We start from the raw sequence: 21,755 nt of genomic DNA on the forward strand, positions 1-21,755 counted from the left end.
ACAACCAACAGAATTAGTATGTCCTACTTCCAGGCTGGAGTGGATACATCTGAGTCACAAACGTTGTATCAATAAATACTATACAGTACACAAGGGTACAAACAGCAAGCACTGAAATCAAGCAGAAATCAAGATTTATGAAGCAACTGAGGTTTATGAACAAGAGTGACTTAATCCAGCTACTCTGGAGGCTGAGGTGGGAGGATTCCTTGAGCTCAGGAGCTTGAATCCAGGCTGGGCAACATAACAAGACTTTGTGTCTACTAAAAAAATTAAATGACCAGGCCCAGCAGTGACTCACGCCTATAATCCCAGCACTTTGGGAGGCTGAGGCAGGTGGATCACAAGGTCAAGAGGTCGAGACTATCCTGGCCAACATAGTGAAACGCTGTGTCTATTAAAAACACGAAACTTAGCTGGGCGTAGTGATGGACGCCTGTAGTCCCAGCTACTCCGGAGGCTGAGGCAGGAAAATCGCTTGAACCTGGGAAGCAGAGGTTGTGGTGAGCTGAGATCGCCCAACTGCACTCCAGCCTGGGAAACAGAGCGAGACTTGGTTCTCAAAAACAACAAAAAAATTAAGTCACTGGAGAAAAGCAGCACCTGAGGTGACTCTGCCCACAGCCAGAAAGAATCAATGTGCAGGTGAGCACCCAAAACCCTAGATGCTGGGTACCCTCAGGACCCACAACAGTAAACAGAGAGGAGCAAAGGCTGAGAAAGCTTCCAGAGAAGGAGGAACAGAGGTCTACACCGGTCTATTACAGAGCTCATTGAAATGAAACTCGCCAGTCAGCTTTAACCAATGCCAAGTCCAAGACACTGAGTCTGAAGAAACAAACAATGGGAGAACTGGTCACTGGTGACTTTTTGGAAGAGGTGCCCAAGAGACAGGAGAGGAAGGAGGCATGCACAGCCAGTGCCCAGATACCCCATGCCAACAACCTCCACCCACAAGCCAGCCCGAGGGGGAGACCTAGAGGAGGAGTGCCAGAACAGGTATGCCAACAAGACGTTACTCCAACAGTTACTGATTGTGCAAGTTACTGCCTACGTTCCACAGTCAATGCCCTCTCCCCAAATAAAATACTGTTAAGACGGTCATAGGTACTGTGCAAACAGTTCTTACTGTTGCCACTGTTCTATCAAAGCCAAGAACAAGGCTGGGCATGATGGCTAACACCTGTAATCCAGCACTTTGGGAGGCCAAGGTGGGCAGATCACTTGAGGTCAGGAGTTCAAAACCAGCCTCACCAACATGGTGAAACCCCATCTCTACTTAAAAAAAAAAAAAAAAGCCGGGCGCGGTGGCTCAAGCCTGTAATCCCAGCACTTTGGGAGGCTGAGGCGGGTGGATCACGAGGTCAGGAGATCGAGACCATCCTGGTCAACATGGTGAAACCCCATCTCTACTAAAAATACAAAAAATTAGCTGGGCATGGTGGCGCGTGCCTGTAATCCCAGCTACTCAGGAGGCTGAGGCAGGAGAATTGCCTGAACCCAGGAGGCGGAGGTTGCGGTGAGCCGAGATTGCGCCATTGCACTCCAGCCTGGGTAACAAGAGCGAAACTCCATCTCAAAAAAAAAAAAAAAACACAAATTAGCTGGCGTGGTGTCAGACACCTATAATCCCAGCTACTCAGGAGGCTGAGGCAGAAGAATCACTTGAAACCTGAGAGGTGGAGGCTGCAGTGAGTGGAGACCAAGCCACTGCACTCCAACCTGGGCAAAAGAGCAAGAATCCATCTCACAGACAAGAATAAAAGCAAAGATGTTAAATCATAACCTTTTATCCAAAACTACAAACATTTTGTGAATTTCTCCAGGACACAAAAACTTCATCCAACTCAAATAAAATCCAAGCATTCTATTTAGTAACTTTCTAATTTACAGCCAGAGCCTGCACATCATGTCAGTTAAGTACTCTGACATATCTACGACATATCTACCCAGGTGAAGAAACATTACAAATACATTTAAAACTAATTATGCATAACTCTACATCTCCCTTTGGAGGTGACCATTTAAAAGCATTTCCTGGCCAGGCATGGTGGCTCACACCTGTAGTCACACGGCAGGTTAGCGGTGGCGCCGCCCGGGTCCTGGCCCCAAGCGACCCCGAGCGCGGGCAGTCCCTGGCGGCCGCCGTGGCCGAGCTACCGGTGCTGGACGCCCGCAGGCAGCAGGTGCCGTTCGGCGCACTGTTCCGGGAGCGCCGCACCGTGGTGGTGTTCATGCGGCATTTCCTGTGTTACATCTGCAAGAAATACGTGGAGGATCTGGCCAGAATCCCCAAGAGTTTCTTACAAGAAGCAGATGTCACCTTGATAGTGATCGGACAGTCATCCTACCATCATATTGAGTCTTTCTGCAAACTGACTGGATATTCTCATGAAATCTATGTCGATCCTGAGAGAGAAATTTATAAAAGATTGGGAATGAAAAGAGGTGAAGAAATTGCCTCCTCAGGACAGAGCCCCCACATAAAGTCAAATCTACTCTCAGGAAGCCTTCAGAGCCTGTGGCGGGCAGTGACCGGCCCTCTCTTTAATTTTCAAGGAGACCCAGCTCAGCAAGGTGGAACCCTCATTTTAGGTCCAGGTAACAACATCCATTTTATAGACCGTGATAGGAATAGGTTGGATCACAAACCTATCAACTCTGTTTTACAGCTTGTAGGAGTTCAGCATGTGAACTTTACAAACAGGCCTTCAGTCATCCATGTGTGACTTAAAATGGAATCAGTCAGTTTCAACTGGACGTTTTGGAATGTGACCTTCTGTAATATCCTTGTGCAGTGTCTAACCTGCTGTCCCTTCCCAGCCTTTGAGGACTTAGGGAAGCATAACAGGGCCTTGAACTAGTGAACTGCATGCTGAAGAAGCATCAGTTGTGGAAAATGTGATATATACTTGCATTCTGTATAAAATTTTACACAAAATAACAAAAATGAATATACAAAATATAACCTTAAAAGCTATAAAGTCATAAATACCATTTAAATTATTTTACATTATCGTATATTCAGTCAATGAAAGATTTGGCAATTAACGTGAGTTCTGATGAAGAATATAGAAAGGGGTGGCCAGGTGCAGTGGCTCATGCCTGTAATCCTAGCACTTTGGGAGGCCAAGGTGGGTGGATCACCTGAGGTCAGGAGTTCAAGACCAGCCTGGCCATCATGGTGAAACCCCATCTTAGAAACAAAAATTTTTAAAAATAAATAAAATAAATTTTAAAAAAGAATATATAAAGGGCAGGGAGAGCAACACAAGACCATTGTATCAGTGAAGAAAGCAAAATACCAGATTCTGTCAACAATATAACTGCATTTTTCTATGTATATATTTGTATTTTTGTATGCTTAGGAAAAAGACAAGAAATGAACACCAAAATGTTGCCAGTAGGTATCTCTGTGGTAAGATTACAGTGTTATTATTTTCTTTTCTGTATTTTTCTCTATTTCCCAACTGTTCTAAAATGAGCATGATTAATATTGTAGGTCCAGGAAAAGGTCTTTAGACATTATATGACAATTTTATGCCTACATAACAACCTTCACAACAGTGTAAATTATACAGGCTCTAGTCCATGTTTCTGTCCTAATTGCTTTACTCAGAGGAAGTGTGGCAATCTGAACGTCGCACATATAGCCAGTGTTCATAGCACTTTCTCAGTACACACTTGCTATCCATTTCACTAGGATTTTTGTGGATTGGGGAGCTATTGAGAAAAAATTTGTTCTAGATATTTAAGATAAGTATTTAAAATATGGTCAATGTGCATTTTGAAAGGGAATTATAAGAATTTTTTTTTCTTTTTGAGATCCATTCTTGCTCTGTCACCCAGGCTGGAGTGCAATGACACGATCTCAGCTCACTGCAACTTCCACCTCCTAGGTGAGCAGTTTTCCTGCCTCAGCCTTCCAAGTAGCTGGGATTACAAGCGTCCACCACCACATCAGCTACTTCTTGAATTTTTAGTAGACATGGGGTTTCGCCATGTTGGCCAGGGCTGGTCTCAAACTCCTGACCTCAGTGTGATCCGCCCGCCTAGGCCTCCCAAAGTGCTAAAATTACAGACGTGAGCCACCGTGCCTGGCCAAGAATTAAGTTTTACAAACTTTGTAACCTAAATGTGTCCTGCTGTTTCTCACCCCCAGATTGCTCTTATTTGGAAGACTGTTGTCATCTTTTATTTTTGTAGAATCTTAATATGTTTAGTTGGGAGGTGTCCCAGAAATCCTGATGAAAAGTATAGCAAAATCAGAATCTTGGTAATTATTACCAAGCATAATACTGCTTTGAACTCAATGCTTTTATATAAAGCATATGAAGTTGCAAAAAAATTTAATGTATTCAAATATTTGAATACATTTTCATGTTTGTATAATCATGTTTTTATTCAATAAAAATGAAATTTCTCATTTAAAAAAAAAAAAAGAAAGAAACTATTCCAAACAATTCAAAAAGAGGGAATCCTTCCCAAATCATTTTATGAGAACATCATCATCCTGATACCAAAACCTGGCAGAGACTCAGCAAGAAAAGAAAACTTCAGGCCAATATCCGTGATCAACGTAGATGCAAAAATCTTCAATAAAATACTGGCAAACCGACTGCAACAGCACATCAAAAAGCTTATCCACCATGATCAAGCAGGCTTCATCCCAGTCATGCACTGGTTCAACATACGCAAGTCTATAAACCTAATTTTACAGACTTGCGTAATAAACCACATAAACAGAACCAAAGACAAAAACCACGATTATCTCACAATTGATGCAGAGAAGGCCTTTGACAAAATTCAACAGCCCTTTATGCTAAAAACCCTGAATAAACTAGGTATTGACGGAATGTATCGCAAAATAATAAAAGCTATTTACGACAAGCCCACAGCCAATATCATACTGAATGAGCAAAAACTGGAAGCATTCCCTTTGAAATCTGGCACTAGACAAGGATGCCCTCTCTCACCACTCCCATTCAATACAGTATTGGAAGCTCTAGCCAGAGCAATCAGGCAAGAAAAGGGGTATTCAAATAGGAAAGGAGAAAGTCAAATTGTCTCTATTTGCAGATGACATGATTGTATATCTAGAAGACCCCATCGTCTCAGCCCAAAATCCCCTAAAACTGATAAGCAACTTCATCAAAGTCTCAGGATACAAAATCAATGTGCAAAAATCACAAGCATTCCTATACACCAGTAACAGACTTAAAGAGAGCCAAATCAAGAACCAACTGCCATTCACAATTGCTACAAAGAGAATAAAATCCTAGGAATACAAGTAACAAGGACCGTAAAGGATCTCTTCAAGGAGAACTACAAGCCACTGCTCAACAAAGTAACAAAGGACACGAACAGATGGAGAAACATTCCATGTTCATGGTTAGGAAGAATCAGTATCGTGAAAATGGCCATACTGCCCAAAGTAATGTACAGACTCAACGCTATCCCCATCAAGCTATCAGTGACCTTCTTCACGGAACTGGAAAAAAACACCTTAAACTTCATATGGAACCAAAAGAGAGCCCACATAGCCAAGTCAATTCTAAGCAAAAAGAACAAAGCAGGCGGTATCACACTACCGGATCTCAAACTATACTACAAGGCTACTGTAATCAAAACAGCATGGTACTGGTACCAAAACAGAGATATAGAGCAATGGAACAGAACAGAGGCCTTGGAGGCAACACCACACATCTACACCATCTGATCTTTGACAAACCCGACAAAAACAAGCAATGGAGAAAGGATTCCCTGTTTAATAAATGGTGTTGGGAAAACTGGCTAGCCATGTGCAGAAAGCAGAAACAGGACCCCTTCCTGACACCTTACACTAAAATTAACTCCTGATGGATTAAAGACTTAAACATAAGACCTAACGCCATAAAAACCCTAGAAGAAAATCTAGGCAAAACCATTCAGTACATAGGCACAGGCAAGGACTTCATGACCAAAACACCAAAAGCACTGGCAACACAAGCCAAAATAGACAAATGGGACCTAATCAAACTCTACAGCTTCTGCACGGAAAAAGAAATAGTCATTAGAGTCAATCGACAACCAACTGAATGGGAAAAATCTTTTGCAGTCTACCAATGTGACAAAGGGCTAACATCCAGAATCTACAAAGAACTAAAACAGATTTTTTTTTTTTTTTTTTTTTGAGACGGAGTTTCTCTCTTGTTACCCAGGCTGGGGTGCAATGGCGTGATCTCGGCTCACCGCAACCTCCACCTCCTGGGTTCAGGCAATTCTCCTGCCTCAGCCTCCTGAGTAGCTGGGATTACAGGCACGTGCCACCATGCCCAGCTAATTTTTTGTATTTTTAGTAGAGACAGGGTTTCACCATGTTGACCAGGTTGGTCTTGATCTCTCAACCTTGTGATCCACCCGCCTCGGTCTCCCAAAGTGCTGGGATTACAGGCTTGAGCCACCGCGCCCGGCCTAAAACAGATTTACAAGAAAAAAAAACAAGCCCATTCGAAGGTGGGCAAAGGACACGAACAGACACTTTACAAAAGAAGACATATATGAGGCCAACAAACATAGGAAAAAATGCTCATGATCATTGGTCATTAGAGAAATGCAAATCAAAACTACATTGAGTTACCACCTCCTGCCAGTTAGAATGGTGTTCACTGAAAAATCTGGAGACAACAGATGCTGGAGTGGATGTGGAGAAATAGGAACACTCTTACACTGCTGGTGGGAGTGTAAACTAGTTCAACCATTGTGGAAGACAGTGTGGCGATTCCTCAAGGACCTAGACATAGAAATCCCATTTGACCCAGCAATCCCATTACTGGGTACATAGCCAAAGGATTATAAATCATTCTACTATAAGGACACATGCACATGAATGTTCACTGTAGCACTTTTTACAATAGCAAAAACCTGGAACCAACCCAAATGCCCATCAACGATAGACTGGACAGGGAAAATGTGGCACATATACACCATGGAATACTATGCAGCCATCAAAAAAGATGAGTTCGTGTCCTTTGTAGGGACATGGATGATCCTGGAAACCATGATTCTTAGCAAACTGTCACAAGAACAGAAACACTGCATGTTCTCATTCATAGTTGGGTTTTGAAAAATGAGAACAGATGGACACAGGGAGGGGAGCATCACACACTGGGGTCTGTTTAGGGGGAAAAGGGGAGACACAGCAGGGGGTGGGGAGTTGGGGAGAGATAGCATGGGGAGAAACGCCAGATACAGGTGATGAGGAGGAAGGCACATCACACTGCCATGTGAGTGCCTATGCAACAATCTTGCATGTCCTTCATATGTACCCCAAAACCTACATTGTGATTTTAAAAGGGAGGGGCATGACATTAACAAGATACTAAACTAACTGACAATCCAAGAACAGTCACAAATTTATGACCAAAAAGAATATGTGCAATGAACTGAACGGTGCTGAGAAAACTGGCCACAAAACACATTAACAAACATTTACACACATACAGACTTAAAGAACACTAAGTGCAAAAGATGTTTTAAACCCACATGTTTTCTTTGAGCTTTACAGAGTGTGAGAACCTGACAGAACAGGAACAGCTAACAAGGAAGAGAAGGGGACTCCTCCCAGCCGCTTTAATCTCACAGCAGCTCACAGCAGCGGCAGTGCAGGGCAGAACCCAGCTAGCCCCCTCCTCAGCACACTGTCACCATGTGCCCCAAGGTAAACATTTCAGAAACCACAAGCACAGCCCAGGAGAAGCCTGCTGCAATGACTTCAGGCCTCACATTATCAATTCCCCAAGCGCACAGAAAAGTTAGAACAAAAAAATGACAGCAAAATAAAACTGAAAAGCATCATGGCTATTTTAAACCAAGGAAAATATGTCACTCTCTCCTGGAGTTCCAAAGCTAAGCTAGACAGCAGCCCTCAAAAAGGAAAAGCACTTAAGAGTCAAAGGTCAAGCATGAAGACACAGACTTTCTGTGCTCTCCCAACTCCTCAAAACCAGTCACTCGTTTTTTACAACTCTTGTGTTTTGAATGGTGTCACTCAAATTTTCACAAGTAGCAAATAACATAACTGTTAGGAATCTGGAATACAGCAATGGGAGCAAATGACATGGCTGGAGCTTCACCCTGAACCGCATGCCCTGGGGAACAGTGCTTCAGCGTTTCTCTCCACTGCCAAACCCACACCTAGAGTAGTGCCTGCACTGAACAGCGGGCATACCGTATTTGTTAAGTGAACACCACCATGTTCAGATTCCCATACAATTGTTTTTTAATCACAAGTATAATTTCTAGTTACATCCTAGGACTGGTTAGAGCTGGCGTCCCCATACTGCGGCCCCGAGGCCATTTATCCGGCCCCCCGCCACACTTCAGGAAGGGGCACCTCTTTCATTGGTGGTCAGTGAGAGGAGCACAGTATGTGGCGGCCCTCCAGCGGTCTGAGGAACAGTGAACTGGCCCCCTGTGTAAAAAGTCTGGGGACGCCTGGGTTAGAGCAATCTGTTACCCAAAAGTTAAAAATCTATCCAAGTCAAAGAATCCAAAATACATTGGATTTAAATTATTCTATTTCAAATACAAGAGGCCTGTCATGAGATGAGGAACCCCAGTTGTCAGGTCTCTTCCCAACCACAGTCCTCATTCCTCAGCAAAGAAACCACCAGAACAGCAGCAGGCTACGGGCTCTTTTCCGACCCCTACTCGCAAATGGCCAATTGCCTCCACCACCTCACCTCCCACCTCACTATCCCCTACACTACCATACTTCCTATAGATGCCGGTATTCCCCAGACCTGTCAAAGCTCAACACTGTATCAGTTCTGGCTGCAGCCTCGAGCTTAAACCACTCTCCCTACATCTTGCACCTACAATACCAGAACATCTCCTCCTGAGAGCACTAAGGACGCAGCAATTACCTCAACCTCTGGAGTTGTCCACAAATCCACCAGGGACCACAATCCCACGGGAAACAGATGATGAAAAAACCCACAAACCTACAAAGGACTCGGGCCATGTCCTGCTAAGGTGACTTGTCATGCCAACAATGTGAACCAAACACTATACAGAGTACTGCAAAGGGGCCAACACCACAAAATACAAGGGAGGAAGCACCACAGTAATCAGAGCGCAGTTGACGGATGATCTGAACACTGCACATGAAATCTTATGGCATGGTTTGAGCTTCCTAAAGAAGGAGCCGGCCGGGCGCGGTGGCTCAAGCCTGTAATCCCAGCACTTTGGGAGGCCGAGGCGGGTGGATCACGAGGTCGAGAGATCGAGACCATCCTGGTCTACATGGTGAAACCCCGTCTCTACTAAAAATACAAAAAAAAAAAAAAATAGCTGGGCATGGTAGCACGTGCCTGTAATCCCAGCTACTCAGGAGGCTGAGGCAGGAGAATTGCCTGAACCCAGGAGGCAGAGGTTGCGGTGAGCCGAGATCGCGCCATTGCACTCCAGCCTGGGTAACAAGAGCGAAACTCCGTCTCAAAAAAAAAAAAAAAAAAAAAAAAAAAAAAATGGGAATAAAATCTGGCGGGCGAGGTGGCTCACGCCTGTAATCCCAGCACTTTGGGAGGCCGAGGGGGGTGGATCACGAGGTCAGGAGATCGAGACCATCCTGGTCAACATGGTGAAACCCCATCTCTACTAAAAATACAAAAAATTAGCTGGGCATGGTGGCTCGTGCCTGTAATCCCAGCTACTCAGGAGGCTGAGGCAGGAGAATTGCCTGAACCCAAGAGGTGGAGGTTGCGGTGAGCCAAGATCGCGCCATTGCACTCCAGCCTGGGTAACAAGAGCGAAACTCCGCCTCAAAAAAAAAAAGAAGGAGCCAGAGCCTCAGTTCTCACAGCAGAGAAATTCTGAAAATGATCATTTAAAGGAACCACTTCCTCTCCCTATTTAAGGGAAGGGGTCAGAGAAAACAAAGGTCCTGAAATTACTAAGTATGTACTGAAAAACAGCTCAAAAGAAGCTGCAAATCACTTACATGGGACCCATCGTCAACTGCCAGGATTTTAAGTAGAAGTGAAGGGTCTGGCATGGTGGTTCACACCTGTAATCCCAGCATTCTGGAAGACTAAAGTGGGTGGATCACCTGAGGGTCAGAGTTTGAGACCACCCTGGCCATCAACATGGCAAAACCCCATCTCTACTAAAAATAGAAAAATTAGCCAGGTGTGGTGTTACATGCCTGTAATCCCAGCCACTTGGAAGGTTGAGGCAGGACACTTGAATCCGAAGGCAGAGATTGCAGCGTACCGAGATAATACCACTGTACTCCAGCCTGGGCGACAGAGACTCCATCTCAAAAAAATACTTCCAAAAAACAGCTCCATCTCAACATGAAGAGTTCTCAAATATGCACACAACCATACATGAGTTTGGCATGTTCTCCAAGAAACTCTCAGCAGATGAGAGGAAGAGCGTGTGGGGACACCGTGAAGGACTGCCCACTGCTTCACAGCCATGACGTAGCTCTTCGTCACACACAAGGATGGTTCCAACAAACTTCAGCCAGAAACCAGTCTCAGAAATGGAGTCTCACTGTTTTTCCCAGGCTGGACTCAAACTCCTGGGCTCAAGGAATCCCCTACCTCAGCCTCCCCAGTAGCTGTCATTACAGAGGTACACCACTATACCCAGCTTAATATGTGATGTTTTTATGTGTATTTTAAAAGACTCCTTAACTTCTTCTAAGTGACCTATGCATAGGTGTGCGTGCATACGAACTCTGTCCTTAAGTAATCAAAGAACACTCACGACAAACCAACGTCTGTAGCACCATATGACAGGGGGTGCAGGTCACCAGTACACATCGATCCCATCTGCTGTGCCACTCCCATATCTGCACTTGACACGTGCCTAACTTCTAGTTCTCATTAATATGCCTAACTCTTGCCAGGCACAGTGGCTCAAGCCTGTAATCCCAGCATTTTGGGAGGCTGAAGTGAAGGGATCACTCAAGGTCAGGAGTTCGAGACCAGCCTGGCCAACATGGGGAAACCCCATCTCTGCCAAAAATACAAAAATTAGCTGGGCATGGTGGTGCACACCTGTAATCCCAGCTACTCCGGAGGCTGAAGCAAGAGAATTGCTTGAACCTGGGAGGCACAGGCTGCAATGAGCTGAGATCACCCCTTGACACTCCAGCCTGGGTGACATGAAACTCCACTTCAGGGGGAAAAAAAAAAGTCTAAAGTTTCCTCCTCCTTTGACCTTTCAAAATTTGCTGTTTGGTTGTAAATTGCACAGACTAACACAAAAATCTACCTCCCTCTGTTAGAAATACGATGTTTACCACATACCAGGGCCTGGGGCATAGAGGGCTAGGGGAGGAATAGCAGGGGTTGGTGGGAGGACAGGGGAGAGACAGCATGAGGAGAAATCCCTAACGTAGATGATGGACGATGGATGCAGCAAACCACCACCACGGCACGTGTACACCTATGTAACAAACCTGCACAATCTGCACATGCGCCCCAGAACTTAAAGTATAATAAATAAACTGTTTAAAAAAAAAAAAAAGAAATGTTTAAAGGTTGAATCACGGACCCCAAAAAATAAAAGGTTGAATCACGGCCCCCAAAAAACACATTAGAGTCCTAATCCCTAGCACCTGTGACTGTGACCGTACTTGGAAATAGAGTCTTTGTAGATTATCAAGTTAAGATGAAATTACTGAAGTGGGAATTAATCCAATATAAATGATGTCCTTTTGAAAAAAAGGGGGAATTTGTGGCTGGGCATGGTGGCTCATGCCTGTAGTCAGTTCCTTGGGAAGCTGAGAAGGGAAGATTGCTTCAGCCCAGAGGTTTGAGGCCAGCCTGGCAACCCAGTGAGACCCCGTCTCTGAAACACCGAACCAATGGACACAGGGAGACAGCCCCAGAGGAGATGACGTGGAGACCGGATGGGCCACCCACCTGCAAATGCAGAAAGAGAACAGCTGGGGAGGGGCCGGGAGCGGGACACCCGTCATCCTCAGAAGCAACCCGCGCTGCGACACCTGGGTCTCACAGGGCCAGTCTCCAGGACTAGATGATACATTTTGGTTGTTTAAGCTCCCGGTTTGTCACACGGATCAAACACAGAGACCAAAGGCTGCCTTCAATGTCTGTGCTCTGGCTTTAGGGCAAGAACCTAGGAGGCCGCAGGTCAGTGCTTCAGGGCTGCCACCTGCCTCTCTTGCTTCTTCAGTTCTCTCTCCAAGGTAGCTGAGGTCGTCTGGCCAAGGATAGTACCATCGAGGCACTAGGAAACTATTTTATTCTAGATATACACTAAGTCAGTCCAGCCCGGGGAGCTCCTTAACACTTTGTCATGGTGCTGGCAGTGCTCCCAGCTCTGGCCCACTGTGCTCCTCCTCGCTCAGCAGCTCCTCACACTCCTCGCTGAGCTCCTCTGTGTCCCCAGGGCTGGCCCCGTCCTCGCTGGATATGAGCTCCTCTCCTTGCTGAGGAGCTCGCCCAGGCCCCGGCTGTATCCTGTGCTGGACTCATCCTCACTAGAGACTGCCAGGTCCTCGCTGAGTATCACGGCCAAGGCCTCACTGCTCTCCTCACTGGGGCTGTCCTCTGCAGCCTCCGCCATCTCGGGCAGCTCTACTAACTCTTCACTAGGCTCCAAGTGCTCACTGGCCACTTCCTCGAACCTTGGGAGAGAGTAAATTCATCACAGGTTGGAGGACCAAGTTACTATCCTCAATGAACTCGTCCTTCCTCCGAAACATCCGCTTCCCTTGGTTCTATGTCCTGCAGGATTCCTCCACTACTGCCACAGAGCATCTACTGTAGCAGGGTGATGCTTTAAAAGGAAAACTCGCTGCACTGCTCAAATGAAAGGCCTCTGTGGAAACCTTAAAGGTTGGCTTTGGCTTTCTAGGTAAGAATATAAATAAAAATATGACATTAAAACCACAGGCTTTTCCCAGATGGTAATGCCTACTATGACTAATGGGATCAAAACACACTATTATCACGTACCTTTTCTTTTCTATCTTAGGACATCATTTAACTGAACAACAGGGTCCTGTAATAAATTACCCTAAATTGAGAGGACTATGTTCATCAAAATAAACAAACAAATTACCCTAATGCAAATTGGCCTACCGTCTATTAAATTTTCCAACTAACATTTTAATAAGAGCTCATTTTCATGTTCTCCGTATTTTGGAGAAATTTAACCAGTCACCTAGCCTCAACACTTTTGACTCTCGCCCTCCAATTCAGAGGCGGCATTCCTTCCGGGTTGGTGTTAGAATCCACTTCCACACCTCTCCTGGGAGGGTTTCTGCTAGAAAGGATGGGCTCCACACCTGCAGGCCCCGGGCCAACTCCCCTTGGCCACAATGTGACCGTGTGCACTGCCTGGTGCTCACAGGCAGACGCGATACCAGGTGTCCAACACTCGGGCCCCCTCCCACTTCCGCACGTATCACTAGGGAGGGCTGAAGTAAGGCCTCCCTTATGTAAATAGGGGTTCTGTATTCTGATAAATTTAAAGCGCGGCTCGGAAATTACCGTACAGCAGATTTTCAACTACTTTGTGTCACCTGAAAAATCCGCTACACAAAGTGGACACAACTAGGTCTAGCAAATATGATTCATCAACAGCAGTCCCAAATCTTTTTGGCACAATGGACTGGTTTCATGGAAGACAATTTTTTTCCACAGACAAGGGCGTGGGGTGAGGTGGCACTGATAGACGGTTGGTTTCTGGCATTGGTTTCTGATGAGGAATGCGCAACCCTAGATCCCTCGCATCTGCCCTTCACACCAGGGTTCGTGCCCTTCTGAGACTCCAGTGCTGCCACTGATCTGACAGGAGATGGGGCTCAGGCAGTAAGGCTTACCCGCCTGCCCACCGCTCACCTCCTGCTCCTGCTCCTCACAGGCGAGGAACCAGGGTGCTGACCCCCGATCTACATTATTACTAGGCAGAAATCCCTCTGGGTGGGCATCCACGCCCATCTACACTAAACATACTGCCAGGTGGCTGCACAGTGACTTCACACATACAGTAGCCGGGGAACAGCAGCTTCTCCTGTGTGTAAATCCTGAGAGCCTGAAAATGGAAGTCATCTAAAATACCTACAAGAACAGATTAAACAAGTATCACTGCCACACCCATCATGGGAAACACAGGGCACCTAGTCTTAAAACAGGTCAGTGTGCATTATTTAACAGTGCAGCGTATCAGTGAGACTAGCACCTCTCTCCTTGGACCAAGGATAAAAACTCACATATTCACTCAGTCTAACTAAATCTCTATACCTACTTTACAAAGAATTGCTATATGGCTTGGTGTTATCAGATTATTTTCCCCACAGAAAACAAAAATTGGCTACAATTCGGTCACTAAGAGACCCTTCCCCTTTTAAGTAAAAAATAATAACGTTAAGAAAAGGCCTGTTGAAGGCGCCTGGTCTCAGCTGTCGAGAGGACAGCCAGTTTCACCAGGTGGGCCCTAGAACAGAAACCATGGAGTCGGAAGAGCAAGCCTTCTTCCTTGCTTGATCACCTTGAGAATCATGATCAGAACACAGGACTTCAACAGTTCTCTGTCCTGCAGAGCAACAAATGCAGTTTGCTGAAGGCTGTAACAAGATGCAAAGGTCATTTTTAAGACAGAGATCGATCTGTAAGTTACTTTTCTTAGCGATTTCTCGCCTGTGACAGTAGATGAAGGAAAGATGGCTCTTTCTCGTGCTGTCTCTGCTGATGGCAGCAGTGATTACAGCAAATGAGCTTCAACGATGAGCAGACCAGTCTCCTGGTCCCCTAATCTGAAACCCCCTGCTTAGCTTCAGTTGCTCCACTCTCCCTGAAAATCCTTGAGGGCACTGCCTGTCTTTCCTCCCTCAGAAAGGGTCTCCCTTCAAGCCACCAGCCCATACATAATAAGGCGTAAGAACAACCTCTTTGAATCGCCATTTGAGATAAACTGAAGAACTGCACCATCTAAAAGGCCCAAGACCTACCCGATACAGAAGTGATTATTCCTCTGCATGCCTGCAGCAGGCAGGGCCCCACATGTTTCCCGTATACTATCTGTAGATACAGAGGCTTTCCTCTTTCCCTCCTGGGGATTGCAAGGGGTGTTCAGTTTCTTCACCCATGATGCAGGCAATGAAGGAGATAAACACACAATGTGTTTCCCTCTCAATGAGTCAAAAGACAAAAACGGCTGCAAAGTGCACCACACAGAAAGTCCCATCCCAGTGGTTGAGAAGGCTCTAACAGCAGACAGCCAACGAAAGTGCCTGACCCAAACTGTGCCCAAGACACCCACCGAAGCACAGGACCAGGTATCAGGACTGAGATGCCACTGATGAGAAATCCATTTCCCTACAATCAAACAGCAGCTGAGCAGCACTGTCTCCCTTAACAAAGCTACTCTCCTCAGTGAAGGCTTCCGCAGCCTCGCTCCAGAGGTGTCTTTCTTTCCGCAAACTGTGAACTCGACGCTCCTCACACACCACAACGTTTACAGATGGAAAGGTCTTGCAGACAGTACTATGATGCTTAATGATTTTAACAGGAACATGAGGTGGCAAATTCACACACAAATTGGCATTCAATGGTAAACAACATTTCCAAGACGTCAGCACCAATGCCCTTACCACTGTCTCATGTGAGGACAAAATCAAGTTAAGTAGGGCCATATATAACAAATAAAAAGTACATTAAACCCTGTATTATTCTAATTTTTCAAGTTGTAAATTCAAAACATTTTCAAAGAGGAATAAGAGAAAGATTTTAAAGCTCCTGTGCTGCTTTATTTTCTTCAGAAAGGGTCTTGCTCTGTCACCCAGGCTGAAGTACAGTGGCCCAATCTCAACCTCCCAGGCTCATGAGATCCTCCCACCTCTGCCTCCCAAGGAGCTGGGAACACAGGCACATGCCACCACACTCAGCTAATGTTTTGTGTTCTTTTTGTAGAGACGAGGTTTCACCATGTTGCCCAGGCTAGTCCACTGCTGCTTTAAATACAGATACCATGTAAATTCAACTGAAAGGCCACTACTAAACCCTCACTTGGGTCATGGACACACATCAAGTCTACCCACGCAATTAACTTACCGAAGAAGTCAAATGAAAATGGGTCCCTTCCACCAAAAAAATCCCTGAAGACATCCTGTGGGTTTCGGAATGTGAAGCCAAATTCAAATGGACTGTCAAAATGACTTCCACCTGCAAATACAATACAGCTTTTAGTTTTATGAATTTTGGTGTTTTGCAGGCAAAAAATTCTTTGTTGACAGAATATCATACAAATCACGACCTAATAAAAAACAAAAATATTTCATAAAGTTGGGGTTCTCCAAAGTTCAAAACCTGAGCCCTATACTGACAGAGTGAGTGTGCTCAGAGCTGATGACAAGTGAGTGCAGCGGTGGCCCCTTCGACACTACTCTTTGCCATCTCTAAATAGGCATATAAGGTAACACACCATTTCTATGATTTGTTATGAAGTTTTTTTTTGTTTGTTTTGTTTTGTTTTGAGATGGAGTTTCGTTCTTGTTGCCCAGGCTGGAGTGCAATGGTGCCATCTCGGCTCACCGCAACCTCCGCCTCCTGGGTTCAGGCAATTCTCCTGCCTCAGCCTCTTCAGTAGCTGGGATTACAGGCACGCGCCACCACGCCCAGCTAATTTTTTGTATTTTTAGTAGAGACGGGGTTTCACCATGTTGATCAGGATGGTCTCGATCTCTTGACCTCGTGATCCACCCGCGTTGGCCTCCCAAAGTGCTGGGATTACAGGCATGAGCCACTGCGCCCGGCCAGTGTTATGAAGGTTTATGAAGACCACGAGTACCTGCATCCACTTTGACAACTGACCTCCTGGAGCCGCAGAAGCTGCCGTGTAGCCAGGTTTGGAGCAATAATTTCCCAAAGACCCCTGGGGAGGCTGGTCACAGCCCAGAGACCATGCAAACTTTTAGAGACAAACAAAAGTCCAGGCCCCACAAGGTCATTATTTTAGCTTTTCAGGAAAATCTGCTCTTTAAACCCTCAGGATATTTTAACATCATGTCAAGTACTGATGTAAGGGCGTCTGTCCTTACATCATTGCAGATATATTGCAGTATGGTAACAAATTATTTCCTATCTACAGGAAGTACATTATTTCTTATCTACAGGAAGTGAGAGGCTGTCTGTGCTACACACGGGCCACATAGGTGGGCACACTGTGGCCGACATGACTGCACCTTGTGGCTCCTCCTGCCTCACTGGACAGCACAGGCCTCCTGCTTTGCAGTCAGCCCAGCTTCCCCACGTGCCTGGAATGTGTTTGCCACCAGGAAGGCCCCCCTGCTGGCCCACATATACTGCTAGTCTCACAAAGATTTAAAAATGCTATCAATTTCTCTGTCCTCTCCCCAATTCAGCCCACTTTCTAGATTGCATCTCTACTGATATAAAAGACTCTTACCAAAAGACTCATTATTTACAGACAAACTCAACTAACTTGCCAAGACCTTTTGTCTTCAAAGAAAAAAGTCATGTACATACATACCTCCTCCACCACCATTTAATCCTTCTTTGCCGTATTTGTCATAGATGTCCCGTTTCTTAGCTAAAAATGTAAAGAAAAGTCAATAAGGCCAAGTTCCTTTTAAACCTCTAATTTAATGAAGTATTTCCCAAGTTGTAAATCAGTTTTCAAGGTTTTGCAATTAAATGTAAGGAGTATGGCCCCCCTTTCTTTAAAACAAAAGGAAACGAGGGAAAACTTTCTGTACCTCTCTCATGAAAAACAATTCAAAAAAAAAAATTAAGTTCGTTGAATTTTTTTAACAAGTTATTTAAATATTTACGGCCAGGAGCAGTGGCTCATGCCTGTAATTGCAGCAATCTGGGAGACCAAGCGGGACAGATCATCTTAGGTCAGGAGTCTTGAGACCAGCCTGGCCAACACAGTGAAACCCCGTCTCTTCTAAAAATACAAAAATCAGCCAGGCATGGTGACGTGTCCATAATCCCAGCTACTCAGAAGGCTGAGGCATGAGAATTGCTTAAGCCCAGGAGACAAAAGTTGCAATGAGCCAAGATCACCCCACTGTACTCCAGCCTGGGTGACAGAGCAAGATTCTGTCTCAAAAAAAAAAAAAAAATTATTCCATTAGATAGCTTTTCACTCTACTGCCCACAGAGCCCAGGCATGCTACATTAAAATCATACAACTGCCAGGCACAGTGGCTCACGCCTGTAATCCTAGCACTTTGGGAGGCCGAGATGGGTGGATCACCTGAGGTCAGGAGTTCAAGACCAGCCTGGCCATCATGGTGAAATCCATCTTTAAAAAAATTAAAAAACAAAGAAAAAAGGAAAAAAAAAAATAACACAACCAAGTACAACATTATTCCAACCATACAAGTGCACCATCTTACTACAAAAACCCAATTAGAGGACTACATCTGTGGCACACAAAGAAACGTGCCAGGGCCTAGGCAAGTGGCAGAAAGTAGATGTGCCAGAAAAGAGCTATCCAACACCCTACAGGCTCATTCACCATCCAAGGGACCACCCAGATGCAAGGCCTGGGGCTAGTGTGCCATTCTCCACTGAAGGTCTTCACACTTACATTCCAAACTCTACTAATACTCCACAACAAAAAGAATGACATTAGAAGCACTGGAACTCTGATATGACACCATCTGAGTTCCTCAAAAAACTCACAGGCCGGACACAGCGGCTAACACCTGCAATCCCAACACACAGAGTGGCCAAGGTAGGTGGATTGCTTAAGCCCAGGAGTTCAAGACCAGCCTGGGCAGCAAAATCCCATCTCTAATCAAAATTAGCCGGCCATAGTGACATCGACCCGTGGGTCCAAGCTACTCAGGAAGCCATGGGACAATTGCTTGAGCCTGGGAAGTCAACACTGCAGTGACCTGTCATCATGCCACTACATTCCAGCCTGGGCAACCGACTGAGATCCCTTCTCAATTTTTAAAAAGTAAAAGAAAATCTCATATTCCACAAAATGGGAACACACGCTTAGAAGCAAACCACTTACAAGCAGGTTCAGATAGCCAGTGCCACGGCAAGAAAAATGACTATGTTTAACTCCAGCTGGGACCCATGGCTGCCTAAAAGGACATGAAAAATACACCCCAAGCCCCCTCCCCTACAAAAAAAAAAAACGAGAATTTTTAGTATGGTAGTTTAAAGATGCTCTATCAAATATGAAGCTTCAGTTTAGTCCTCACTTTTCTTAATGTTACTGGTCCCTGAAATCCTGCATCTGACAGTACTGAATTAGCACACACAAACACCAAGGACCAAAGAACAAGACAGCAACCCTGAGGCCTGTGCTCTCCTCTGTCAAACCAGCACACAACCCAAGGGGTGCTTTGTGCCTGCGGGCCCAGCTGCTCAGGACTTTGAGGAGGGAGGACGATCACCTCAGCCCAGGAATTCAAGGCCTCCCTGTGCAACATAGCAAGACCCTCTCTCTTTAAAAATAAAATAAATAAAACTTTCCAAACAACAGTTTAAGATCAACAGCTCATGACCTTAAATGCCACATTTCATGAAGATTCCAAATATCAGTGTTTTATGCCTTTTCACATTTTTGAAGTAAAGTATCTGGGATTTCCTCTAAAACAAAGAGGTGGGTGATAGTGTCAGCAGAGAAAGACAGGCTGGTAACTGTTGAAGCTGGCAAACTTACATTGGGTTCCTTCTTTTAAAAAAAGAAAAAATTTGTTGTAAATAAGGGCCGATCACCTGACCATATTCAGACACACTTAACCCGGTGCCCATACTTCCAGGCTCCAGTTAATCCATCCCTAGCTTTGTAAACTGCCTCTGCAGCTGACCGGGCATCGTGTGGCTTTCCACTTATGCCACTGCTCCCCGCCAACCCCAGGCCCCATGCAACCCTGGCTAGGTGACAAGAGACCTCTGACCCCTCACCCACGTGTGAACCAGGCCAATGGATAAGGCTTCCAGTAACATACACCACCTCTGCTCCAGACCTAAGTGGGGAAGACAGGCCTGAAATCTGAAATCTAAATTTTAACTGTATGTTCCATCCCCTCTTTTTGTGAACCTGAGACGTCCTCTGAAGCAGTAAAGCTGACTCCACTGGCTCAGTACTGTTTAAGCCCATGGGGTGAGCAAGGTCAGAAGGATCACACACAACAACGGGGCAGGCACAGCACACGCACAGTGGCCTGAGTCCTGCAACCTCCTTTCTCCTGGGTTCATCAGACCCAGAGTGGCTAGTCCTGTTTGAAAACAGCCATCCCTGCCGGGCGCAGTGGCTCACGCCTGTAATCCCAGCACTTTGGGAGGCCGAGGCGGGTGGATCACGAGGTCAAGAGATCGAGACCATCCTGGTCAACATGGTGAAACCCCATCTCTACTAAAATACAAAAAAATTAGCTGGGCATGGTGGCGTGTGCCTGTAATCCCAGCTACTCAGGAGGCTGAGGCAGGAGAATTGCCTGAACCCAGGAGGTGGAGGTTGCGGTGAGCCGAGATCGCGCCATTGCACTCCAGCCTGGGTAACAAGAGCGAAACTCTGTCTCAAAAAAAAAAAAAAAAAAAAAAAAAAAAAAAAGAAAACAGCCATCCTTATAACTCAATCAAGACAGTTAAAGGTGAGCAAAAGAATTAAAAAAAGAAAACAGCCATCCTAAGAGAAACTGCTAGAAGCCCTCGTGCTCCTCAGCCCTTGCAGTGACCTACACCAAGTCAAATCTTCACCAAAAAAAATAAAGACATTCAGGGGGCCCAAAATCCAGCTGGCATTAACAAGTCACTTGATCCATACCGTGCCAGCCCTGAGGAGGCTCCCACACCTGCTCCGCACCCCGGCGGGACAGCTCAGAGCCCTTAGGCAGCCCAGTGTCACTCACCGTCTGACAGCACCTCATAGGCCTCTGCTACTTGCTTGAACTTTCTCTCTGCTTCTTCTTTGTTCTCGGGATTTTTATCTGGGTGCCACTTCAGTGCCAGTTTCCGGTATCTTGGAAAGAACGAAGGACACTTACCACAGTCTAAATCCAGAAATCAACTATGTTTTTGAAACTAACGTAATGAACTCATAGTAAGCTATGATCACACCACTGCAGTCCAGCCCGGGCAACAGAACAAGACCCTGTCTCAAAATTACAATTGTAAAAACACTCATTAAATAAGCATAAAAAACAAAATCCTGATAGCGTAATACAAACCTCTGAAGAGAGAAAAACAAAGATCACGGTGTCCACAAGATGGCCTGACAGTGAGGAGACTGAGCAAGCATGGAAGGAAAGGCCTGCGTCACTCAGCAGTAGGATCCAACATCACCATCCCTATCCTTCCATGTTCGGATTCCAAGGACCCTACTTTGTCAGCCAGCCCACTACTCAGCTGACCTGTGTGCCCAAGGTGAGTCACCTGCCACAAAACAGGTCAAGATTGCAAGATCTTTCCAACAGCCCTCTGTGCCAGATTCAAGATCTAAACAAGAGTTAAAACACGAACTTCTACAAAGATTCTATGACTAAAGTCATAGTCAGTTGCAGAGTTCCAATGGCTAAATAATTGCATGTCATTAAAATACTAAAAAAAAGGCCAGGGGCAGTGGCTCACGCCTGTAATCCCAGCACTCTGGGAGGCCGAGGCAGATCACCTGAGGTCACGAGTTGAGACCAGCCTGGCCAACATGGCGAAACTCCATCTCTACTAAATATACAAAAAGCTGGGTGTGGAAGCACGTGACTGTAATCCCAGCTACTCAGGAGGCTAAGGCAGGAGAATCGC

At 45.6% G+C, this 21,755-nt stretch overlaps 2 protein-coding genes across 4 annotated transcripts in view; one reads left to right on the forward strand and one right to left on the reverse strand.

The window, feature by feature from the left end:
- Nucleotides 1-21,755, reverse strand: part of DNAJB6 (DnaJ heat shock protein family (Hsp40) member B6) — a 78,767-nt gene that overhangs the window by 34,712 nt on the left and 22,300 nt on the right. For all 3 annotated transcript variants that reach the window (XM_039472723.2, XM_039472722.2, XM_074378842.1), the window contains exons 3-5: nucleotides 20,867-20,976; nucleotides 17,515-17,574; nucleotides 16,077-16,187 (exon numbers count right to left, since the gene is read on the reverse strand). In XM_039472723.2, coding sequence (XP_039328657.1) covers nucleotides 16,077-16,187; nucleotides 17,515-17,574; nucleotides 20,867-20,976 — 281 coding nt within the window. The remainder of the gene's footprint in view (nucleotides 1-16,076; nucleotides 16,188-17,514; nucleotides 17,575-20,866; nucleotides 20,977-21,755) is intronic.
- On the forward strand, nucleotides 1,989-3,020 carry LOC104649903 (peroxiredoxin-like 2C). The gene has a single exon (XM_010329576.3). It carries the CDS (start codon nucleotides 1,989-1,991, stop codon nucleotides 2,727-2,729), a length of 741 nt encoding a protein of 246 aa, XP_010327878.1. The 3' UTR covers nucleotides 2,730-3,020.

The sequence above is a fragment of the Saimiri boliviensis genome, chromosome 10, assembly GCF_048565385.1.
Source record: "Saimiri boliviensis isolate mSaiBol1 chromosome 10, mSaiBol1.pri, whole genome shotgun sequence".
In the NCBI taxonomy this organism is placed as follows: Eukaryota; Metazoa; Chordata; class Mammalia; order Primates; family Cebidae; genus Saimiri; species Saimiri boliviensis.

Excerpts from the sequence above, each read along its gene's own strand:
- LOC104649903 (XM_010329576.3), top strand. The coding sequence starts at position 1,989 with ATGCATAACTCTACATCTCCCTTTGGAGGTGACCATTTAAAAGCATTT.